Source organism: Monodelphis domestica, chromosome 1, assembly GCF_027887165.1.
Source record: "Monodelphis domestica isolate mMonDom1 chromosome 1, mMonDom1.pri, whole genome shotgun sequence".
Lineage (NCBI taxonomy): Eukaryota > Metazoa > Chordata > Mammalia > Didelphimorphia > Didelphidae > Monodelphis > Monodelphis domestica.
Window position 1 is genome coordinate 171,180,837 of NC_077227.1, and position 11,161 is coordinate 171,191,997.

Below are 11,161 nucleotides of genomic sequence, written 5' to 3' on the forward strand. Positions count from 1 at the left end.
TTAATCTTCAAGCATGGTTACAGACATTCCTGATTTTGTTAGACAAAGTAGGGTGAAATAATGCAAAGTTCCTAAGACATAATGTGAGCTAGTTACAAAATACACAGAGTATGCACTTAATAAATAATTGTTGAATTGAATTCTGGAACATCAATGTTATTTCCAATAATTTGTATCCTTCCTTCATTCTCTTCCTAAAGGTGGCTACAGAGACAGTGCTGATTAGACAATGAGCAGAGTAAATCATACTCTGGTGTCTGAGTTTGTGTTCCTGGGACTCTCCAACTCTTGGTATATCCAGCTTTTCCTCTTTGTTCTTTCCTCTATATTCTATGTGGCAAGCATGCTGGGAAATTCTCTCATTGTGCTTACAGTGACCTCTGACCCCCACTTACATTCTCCAATGTATTTCTTACTGGCTAACCTTTCCTTCATTGACCTGGGAGTTTCCTCAGTCACTTCTCCCAAGATGATTTATGACCTTTTCAGAAAGCGCAAAGTTATTTCATTCGCTGGCTGTATTACTCAGATGTTCTTTATTCACCTAATCGGTGGTGTTGAAATGGTATTGCTTATAGCCATGGCATTTGATAGATATGTTGCCATTTGTAAGCCTCTACATTATCTCACTATTATGAGTCCAAGAATGTGTACTGTGTTCCTGGTGACTGCTTGGGTCATTGGTTTCATCCACTCAGTGGTCCAACTTGTTTTTGTTGTTAATCTGCCATTCTGTGGCCCTAATGAATTAGACAGCTTTTATTGTGACCTTCCTAGATTCATCAAACTAGCCTGCACAGACACATATAAATTGGAATTTATGGTCACTGCCAATAGTGGTTTCATTTCTTTGGGATCTTTTTTCATCTTGGTCATATCCTATATTTTCATCTTGGTCACTGTTCAGAAGCATTCTTCAAGTGGTTCCTCAAAAGCTCTATCCACTCTCTCAGCTCATATCACTGTGGTGGTTTTGTTTTTTGGTCCATTGATCTTTGTATATACGTGGCCACATCCCACATCACATTTGGATAAGTTTCTTGCCATTTTTGATGCAGTTCTTACTCCTTTTATGAATCCAGTCATCTACACACTTAGGAACAAAGAGATGAAAATGGCAATGAGAAGATTGTGCAGTCAGATTGGGAATTTTAGGAAAATATCTTAATGACTTCATAATATGAACTTTTCTCATTAAAAGAAACAAGAATGATTATGGAAGGGCTTATTTGTAGAAGAAGATCATGGGAAAAACCCCAAATCCTTGTTGATTATTTGGGAAAGGGGTAGAAGATTGGCACCAGAAATAGTAAACATTTTAAGAAATACCTTTGAGCAGAAAGATACATTATTAATCAATCAACTATCTAACCATTTGTTAAGTGTCTGCTCAGTATTTTGGGCTATGAAAGAAGGAAAGATCTTAATCTACATGAAGTTAAAAAATATAGTTGATAAGGTAGAAGTGCCAGACATGGAGCCAGGAAATACTGAGTTAAATACAACTTCAGACACTTACTTGCTATGTGACTATCCTAAAAACAGATGAGACTGATAAAAGAGCTGAGACAACACAGTGAAGAAGGACAAAATTAATAACAGAAAGGAACACACAAAATGGCAGAAAGGCAAGAGAATGTCTTAGTGAAGACAATTTCAAGGGATTGATATTGGCCACCAGTTTTGCATGTTCCAGGATGAGGAGATAGGCACTATTTTTAATCCCTTATTATTAACTTCAGTACATTTTCCTTTCTTGTCCTAGAATTATTCATCTTGGAGATTGCCATTTGTCTGATAAAAACAAACATAACTCTATTCTCGTTCTTGTTCCCATTTAGAAATATGTAAAATTATTTTTGATAATTAAAGTATAACTCCATGAGTATTGTATATTTGGTATTTTGATATTTTTAAAGAGCTTATTTTATTCTTGGTTTTGCTCATCTTTCAAAGTGCTCCTGAAATTATCTTTTGGTTGACTAGAATTTCAGTTTACATAGTTTTTTAACCTCTGCTTTTTAAAAAATGAAATATTTTTAATTAAAATTGACTTTTCAAGGAATAAATATTTGTCTTCTGTATCTTTAATTCCCCTAACCCACAACTGGGAATGAAAGAAATCTAAATCTTTGTTACAGACATATATGTTAAGCCTGAATGTTCAAGTCCAAAAAAATACGTACAAAAATAGATATAAAATGCATTTAGACACAATACATATCTCATTCTACTTTTGGAATCTTTCCCCTCTCTATTGGGAGATGGTAGCATGAATCATTACTTATCCTCTTGAGTCATGGTTGTTCATTATACTGATCACAGATCTATATTCTCTCAAGCTCTTTAGCTTTGCAATATTCTTATCATAAGTTGTTTTCTTCATTCTTTTCTTTCATTCTGTATTAATTCATATAAGCCTTGTGAAGTTTCTCTGAGTCTTTCCTCTTGATTATTATGTAAAGTACAATACCATCCTCTCACATTTATATACCTCAAATTCTTCAGGTATCCCCCATTTGTTGGGTAACCCCTCATATTCCTATTTTTCCTACTTCAAGAAGAACTATGATTTAGTACATTATTATATAGAATTTCTTGTGCCTTTGAATAGTTCCTTCTTTAATCTGCCTTCCATTTTCACCTTTATGCCTTTTGCCTGCTATTTCCCCATGGAGAGAAATATATTTCTCTACCCTCTTGTGTGTATGCATATTTGTATTCTGTCCTAATTTGAACAGTTCATATGAGAATGAACATTAAGAGTCAGTGGCTGCCCTGACTTGAGACAACTTTCTCTTAGGGATTTTGACTTGCACACATTGATTATGTGAAATCATCTTCTTAACTCCCCTTCCCTTTCCTCCTTTCTTAATTGTACATGGGAATGCAATGTTGTAGAGGCAGTTAGATGCCTCAGTGGATAGAATGGTGGGCCAGGAGTCAGGAAAACCTGAGTTCATATCAGGCCTTAGACACTTATTATCTGTGTGACACAGGGTGTCACCTAACTTCTATTTGCCTTAATTCACTGGAGAAGGACATGGCAAATCATTCTAGAAAGAAAACCCCATGGACAGTATTGGTGAGCTATGGTCCATGAAATCACAAAGAGTTGAACACAATTAAACAACAACATGCAAGACTGTTTAGAGATAACATATTTCTTTGAGTTAAGGTGATTTGTAGGACAACTGAATTTGAAACTGAAGTGGGAGAAACACACTCAAGTTTGTAGCAGGGTCTCATTCCAAGAATGAGAAACTCAAGCTTATTCAATCCAGAGGTAAGAAAAGAATTTTATTTGAAGAAGTGGTTTTTGGTGGTATAATAGTCTAATAGCTGGTAGAATAGTCTGAGAACTAATCAGGTAGCCTAATGACTGATGGATAAGCCCAGGGGCTAGTAGAATAACCTCTTTGGAGCTGATAGTATGGAGTAACAGCTCTGTTGCAGAATGGCAACTTCCACTATTGAGTGGCAGCTTCCACACGCCGTGGATCAAGGTTTGCATATTTATTGGGGTCTGGTAACTTAGCCTCTCCCTTTCCAAACTCAGGTGGAGGTGTGTTTTGGAGTTTGTTGCCATAGGGAATAAGAAGCATGTGTAATATTAGGGAATTCTTCTGGAATGCCAGTCTTCATTGTACAGGTTCTATGTTCCTCCATTGTCTACCTTGCTTTAGTTTGTCAATGAAGGAGAGTTCTTGCTGCCCTTCTAGAATGAGAACATGGTAGGGGGGATGGTTACATTGGAGGATAACGAGAGGTAATGAATTATTTCTAAGAACAATATAAATATAAGGAATTAATAAAACATAGTAGGTACAAAGCTGATGCCTAGTATAGAATGTTATAGGTCCAGTACACCAGAGTGGATAATTGAACAATCTATAATTCATGCTTGACTAGTGCTGAAACTAGAGGTTTTGTAGTTAATATTTAACCAGAGCTAACTAGTAAAAAATGCAAGATTTTAGAGTATAAGAGTCCCATTCCTATTATTGCCCGAACTTCCGGACTCAACAATTTCTGGACACTTGAATTTCTGAACTCATCAACTTATAAACTTAACTCAGAGACAAAGAAATATGGCTTAGGCAGTTGCATAAAAAATTCAATTTCAAAATAGAATAATATATAAAATATTAAATCAATAATAGATTTTCTTCCTCTCTGCATATATATAAATATATATGTGTGTGTGTAAAATTTCTCTAGATTTCCTGTGAGCCTTGAATTTTTTCATTTTAATTTTTCAATGTTTCCATTTGAACAATTTTCCCTCTAATTTAACACTTTCATAAAAATATCTTTTTTGGTTCTAGAGTCAAATGGTAGAGCAGAAGCCTGGAAAATTGAAAACACCATGAGAATCTTCTCCAAACAATCTTAAAATAATGCAACAAAATTAATACAGGAGTGAAAGAACCAATAAGGAGACAGAGTGAGGCAACTTTCAAGATGAGAACACCCTGAAAAGTATGCAGAGAAATCTGGGACACTGGGGTGAGACGGGAGCACAATTAAAGACTAAGGAGTATAATATAAGGGCAGAGAGAGAATGGCGTCTCCCCTGCTAGATCAGGACCTGAGTGAGGTAGAGATAGAATGGAGTTAAGTATAAAGAGAAAGGGGATGGATTGATTTCCCTCTCTCTTCTCTCTGGCAAACCCCATTCTGACTGCCTTCAAGATCACAAACTTCTGTTATTTCAGACTTGGTTGAAACAATTATGATACCAACAGCTTCTCCCTCTCTGAGGAGAGAAATTTAACCTTCCTCCCTCCAATCTCTTCTTTTCATAGATAATATGAAGCCAGTCTCTTGCTCTTAAGAATAGCTGTTTATTCAAGGGGTGAGGCAATTGAATTGAAGAATAAGGTAATAGGGGAGAGGGAATGGGAAGTCCCTAAAGTAACTGAATCCCTTCTCCCCAAAGTCTGGCAGGATCAGGCTTTGCTTACTTGACCCCCTGGGGGTCAGTTGGGAAGATGTCTTGACTTTTCTAGCTGCCTTGGCTATTATACTAAGTTCAAGGACTTTTGGGAGATTCAGAGGAATTCTTATGGTGAACAGCTTCCAGTTGAAGTCCTGTTCACTCATCTTGTTTCTCTGGAAATTGGGTCAGGGGTCACAGGAGGAGAGTGGTGGTTCAGAGATCTGCTCAGGTCCTCCTTTTTGTTAGGCTTCCCAGAAAGAAGTCCCCTCTCCAACTGTCCAGATTCTCTTCCTTCATTCAGAATTCTCTCTCCTTCTTGCCCTTCCCCCATTGCAGCTGGTCCTTTAGCCTGCAAAATCTGCTTTTCTCTTCCTTCTGAGAGGTTGAGTTCAATTCCTCTTTTACTGGAGCAAGGCAATAGCAAGTCTCCCCCTATCCCCTACCCATATTTACTGTTCTGAACCTGGGCCCAAGCCAACATCTAGATGCTGAAACACTGCTTGGGCCAATAGTGTTCCAACCCAATGCACAGCCCTTAATGTTCCAAGCAAACCCAAGGTGAGGTCTGGAATTCCAACCCAGGGCAGTCTGTACTGCATAGCCTGATCTGTGTAGGCCCAGAGTGAGGCCAAGAGTCCTACCCTGGTCTTGTGGTGAGGACATAGACCCCAGTTTGGGGCAGTTAGTGGACCACAGATGGGCCCCCTGATCCCTGGCAGGGGACCCTCCTGACTCTTGCCAAAAGCTCAAAGTAGAACCCCAAGGCAGGGCAGTCTGCTGTGTGTTTTGTGCCTGACCTGATCAAACCCAGAGTGAGACCAAAAGCATACACAAAAGTTTGAGACTAGAATTTGAGCTAGCAGCAGTTTCAGGGCATAATTGAATCAGCAGTGGCAGGTGGCTTTCAGAGTTCCCAGCCCACAGGCCATCATACTGTTTTGGAAGCACTGACACTTGTAGAAACTCAGAAGTAAGGCTAAGGAGATCATTAAAGAAGGACTGATGTTTAAGAAGGTGCACTGATCTTCCAGCAAACAAAGCCTACCTTTAAAAAGTTGGAGAAAATAAGAAAATATAAAAAATCCCCTAACCCCAGAGAATTCTTATGGTGACAAAGAGCAAGGCACAGACACAGAAGGGCAGTGAAAGCAAAGCCAGCATACAAAGACCAAAGGAAAAATATGACTTGGACTTAGATTCTGGAAGAGCTCAAAAAGGATTTCAAAAATCAATTAAGAGAGACAGAGGAAAAATGGGGAGGAGAAATGGAAAGCAATGCTAGAAAAAGTGGACCAAATGAAAAAGGAAACTCAAAAACTGATGGAAGAAATCATTCTTTAAAAATTAGAATTAGGCAGCTAGAAACTAATAACTTCATGAAACATCAAGAAACGATGAAATAAAATCAAAAGACTGAAAATAGAAGAAAACATTAAATATGTCAATGAAAAATCAACTTATCTGGAAAAAAGATCCAGGGGATATAATTTAAGAATTATTGGACTACCTGAAAGCTATGATTAAAAAAAAAACAAACTCTGGACATCATGATACAAGAAATTATCAAAGACAGTTGTCCAGATATTCTTAAATAAGATAACAAAATAGAAATTGAAAGAATATACAGATGACCTTCAGAAAGAAATCCCCAAATGATAAATTCCAGGAACATAATAGCTAAATTCAAGATTTCCCCAAGCCAAGAAGAAAATACTGCAAGTAGCCAGAAAGACTGACTGGAAGAAAGGAAAGCAACCTGTTAAAAAAGGTTAAGTCTGGTTATAAAGAGAGAGAAGTAGGAAGAGTAAATATCTCCCCTCTCAAAGCAGGGTTCAGGGGAGACAGCTGCTGTTTAACTTAGGGAGAGGAGAGGGGGAGTGAGTAGTTCCCCCCTTCAGTCTACCCTCAGCTAATGGCTGCTCAACCCCAAAGGGCCTCTTGACTTCCCTCTACTACTAAAGTCTTTCCTGAGAGAGAGAGAGAGAGAGAGAGAGAGAGAGAGAGAGAGAGAGAGAGAGAGAGAGAGTTACCCTCCCCCTTAAGCTGGGACTGGTTTCTACTCACACTAGAATCAGTTGGGGACAGATGACAAACTTTATTCTAACTGATCAATTTGGGAATAACACAGAGAAATGGCTGTGAGACAGGTTTTGTGAGGAAAGAGGGAAAGGTGTCCCTATTCTAGCTACCCTTACCTCCCTCCTAAAGTTGAGGAACCCAGGCCTTGGCAGCCTTGGGCCCCTGAGAGATTCAGGCTTCAATGGCCTTGATCTTGGCCCCTCTGGGCACTGTTCAGACCCAGGGCACCAGGTGCTGTGAGATGATGTAAATCTTGAAATCTCTCAGACTTGTGAATGTTAAAAATTTCCCCATCAGGGAATTCTTAATTGGAACAAATTCCCTACTGAGAAACATTCCCCATTTTGATGTGAGAACTCGCCAGGATCAGAAATGGGAGGACCCCTACTCTACCCATACTTAAGACTGCTTTAGGGGAGAAAACTCCTTGCTATGGGAGGACTCCTACTCTACCCATACTTAAGACTGCTTTAGGAGAGAAAACTCCTTGCTAAACAAAGAAAGTACTTGGATCCATGCTTATGGTGGGGAAAGGAGTTCTTTGAGCCAGGCCTGTTTTTAGAATTGATACAATGGGATGCTAGGTACCTAAAAGGGTTGGGCAAGTTTTCTCTTGATGAGATTAGTTGACTCAGCTGTGTTTTCTCTTGTTCAGACTTACTGAGGAGATTGGTCGACACAGCAGCATTTTTTTATGATTCAGACTTACTGAGGAAATTGGTCGACTTAGCAGGAATTTAGATGGGCAGTCCTTTGGAAAGCATCTACAGTGACTGGTAGATGTAGGGACTTAGGGGAGGTGACATGGGAGAAAAACCTCTATATAAGAAAAAGCAGAATCTCTTGAGGAGATATCCTTTTGGAAAAATCCTTTTGGAGGATCTCTGATGAGGATCGCTTGGGAAGAATCTCTTGAGAGAGGCTCTGGAGAAGGGAAGCTCTTGGAGGACAATCTCTAAGGAGGTCTCACTGGAGCTCCTCTAAGGGGACTCTGTCCCTCTGGAGGCTCTGGAGAGAGGCCCTTTGGAACAGTCTCTGGCTGGAAGGCTCTCTGATGAAGTCAGCTGAGATGGAGCTGGCCTGGTGTCACTAGAATCCTTGTTTAGGCAGACTTTGTGGTGAATGTTAAAAGACTGACTGACTGATCTCTCTCTCTCTTAAGACTCAGGTCTAGACCATATTGGCTTGAGGCCCTTCATAATTATTCCTTTCCTACTCTTTCTCTCTTTCTCTAATTCCTCATTTTATTATTAATTAAAAATCTCTATAAAACCCAGTTGACTTGGGTATTTGAATAATTGGGAATATTTCCCTGGTAACCACCTTATATTTGATTTAAAAACCAAGACACTGTAGTGAAACATATTTTCTGCGGTCAAATTTATTCACCCTCTCTTATATCTATCACAATTTATATCTTCCACTATTTTAATCACTACGGTTTAAGATCTCAATCATTTTAAATCTAACAATGATCTTGTCAGCTGCTTGGAGTCTTCTCCAACTGACAACTTCCACTGGGAATTGGTGGGGGTAAGATTGTCCAATCACCAGGGGAAAGATGTAAATCCTTCCTCAGGAGCAAAGTCTTGACCAGACCTTTCCTTAGTCTGTCTCAGAATTTGAGAGAGCTAACTGGCTCTCTCTGAGAGAAAACTCTTGCACTCCCAAGATTTCAGAACATCTCTTGGAGCCCCTCCCCTGCTGTGGCTGAGGCTCAAGCAATTTCCCAGAGCGTAACTCCAGTTCTAGGATTTGAAACCTCTATCACAAACCCAGATATTACCTATAATGAAGATCACACAGGACTTAGCAGCTTCCACATTAAGGGATCAGAAGTCATGGAATATAATATTCTGGAAAGTGAAAGCTCTAGGTTTATAACTCAGAGTCACCTATCTAGAAAAACTGAGTATATTCTTTCAGAGGAAAAATGGTCATTCAATAAAATAGGAGATTTCCAAGCATTCCTGAGGAAAAGACCAGACCTAAACAGAAAATTTGAAGTCCAAGCACAAGACCAAAGGGGAGCTTAAAAAGGTAAATAAGAAAGAGAAAATTTAAGGGCCTCAGTAAGGTGAAATTGTTTGCATTCCTACATGGAAAGAGAATGTTTGTAATTATAAAACTTTTTTATTAGTAGTAGAGCAATTAGAAGGAGTATACTTAGACTGAGGGTAGGGAAGTAAGAGAATTAGGATGATAAAATTATGCAAAAAAATCAACTGTAACTGGCTCAGAGAGGAATAACAACTATACTTACTGGGGTATAAAATCCTATCTTACCCTATAGAGAAGTAGGAGGGGAATAAGACCCGGGAAGGGGAGTGGTATTAGTTGGGAGGGGGAAATGAGGGATGATAAAAAAAAAATACAACATTGGTGAGGGGGAACAGAGTGAAAGGAAAAAGAGCATGATCAAGGGAGAAAAATAAGGTGGAGGGGGAATATGCAGTTAGCAATCATAACTGTGAATGTGAATGGGATGAGCTCATCCATAAAATGGAAGCAGATAGTAGAGTGGATTAAAAATGAGGATCCTACTATCTGTTGTTTACAAGAAACATATTTGAGGCAGGATGACACACACAGAGTAAAGGTAAGAGACTAGAAACAGAATTTTTTGTGCATCATTTAAAGTAAAAAAAAGCAGGTGTAGCAATCATTATCTCAGACAAACTAAAGCAAAATGAATCTTATTAAAAGAGATAAGGAAGGAAATTACATCTTGCTAAAAGGTACTATAAACAATGAAGTGATATTGTTATTAAACATATAAGCCCCTAATGGTATAGCCTCTAAATTTTTAAAGGAGAAATTAAATGAACTTCAGGAAGAAATAGACAGGAAAACTATACCAGTGGGTGACTTCAGCTTTCTCCCTTTCAATATAGATAAATCAAACTCAAAAACAAATCAGTAAGAAGTAAATAAAGTGAATGAAATCTTAGAAAAATTAGAACTAATAGATTTCTGGAGAGACTTGAATGGCAATAGAAAGGAATATGCCTTCTTTATATGAGTACATGGTTCTGACACAAAAATTCGCCATGTAATAGGGCTGCAATGATGAATCTATGGCATGCATGACAAAGATGGCACACAGAGGCCTCTCTATGGGCATGTGTAGGCCCTTGGCTTGGCTGGCTGGGAGGCTGGCCCTACCCCCAAATGCAAGGGGTGGGGCATTCTCCATTGTTGCAGTGGCTCAGCCTTGCCTGTGGCTGTCCCCACCCCACCCCCAACTGTCCTGCTTTTGTAAGCAAAGAATTGATTGGGTTCAGGCATTCCTGATTACACTGGCCCTAATTAAAATAACCCCCTGGAGAAATCTAGAGCTGAGCCCCATTTACCAAGTCCTAAGGGAATATGCTAATCAGATCCTCCCTAATCCTTCAAAGGAGGATGGAGAGGACATCACACACCCAACACAAACAGAGGGATTGAACCAGCTAACCCTTGGTCCCCATCAAGCCATCCTATCCACCCCTACCACTGTAAAACTGGAAGGGCAAAATACATGGACTTATGAATCTTGCATTAAACCCTTTATCTTCCCCCCCCCACCCCGAAACAGGTGGCAGAAGAGGAGGTGGGGACACCTATTTCCTGTGAGCAGGTGGAAGAAGACTATTACTCTCCTCATATTCTGGGTCTTTTCCTGGGTTTTGAACTATGTGCACCCAGCTACCTGGGCAGATATTTCCCTAATTCAATTGGGGGAAGCAGTAGCTAAAGTGGGTCCCTCAGACTGTTGGGTATACAAGAAACACTCACAAAGTGAAGAAAATCCCCAACCCCTAGCCCATGGTCTGGTTGCTTCAAAAGCTTACCAAATGCCTGAGGCTTCCAGAAAATTTGCATCCACTCTGGTTCTAGGGGTAGTCTTTCACTTTTACTGAATATCCTGTCAGCTCCAGGAAAGGAATGATGATGTAGTCCTTTAATTGACATACTTTTAAAAATTAATTAATTAATTAATATATTAATATAACATTAGTGGCCATGCCCCTGCATACAGTCAGGGACTGGGGCAGCAGTTGGAGGTGGGGCATGGCATATAATTGGGTGTGGGCACTGGAATGCAGTCGAGGGGATGTGGGGCATGGCATGGGATCCCTAAACAGTTACAAAAGGTTC

General features: G+C 39.5%; 1 protein-coding gene across 1 annotated transcript; it reads left to right on the top strand.

The window, feature by feature from the left end:
- The first annotated feature begins 229 nt into the window (after positions 1 to 229).
- On the top strand, positions 230 to 1,168 carry LOC100028259 (olfactory receptor 4F3/4F16/4F29-like). Its single transcript, XM_001378305.4, has one exon. The coding sequence runs from the start codon at positions 230 to 232 to the stop codon at positions 1,166 to 1,168; it is 939 nt and encodes a 312-aa protein (XP_001378342.2).
- The last annotated feature ends 9,993 nt before the right edge of the window (positions 1,169 to 11,161 follow it).

What these genes read in the sequence shown, in the direction of transcription:
- LOC100028259 (XM_001378305.4), top strand. Translation starts at nt 230, where the DNA reads ATGAGCAGAGTAAATCATACTCTGGTGTCTGAGTTTGTGTTCCTGGGA.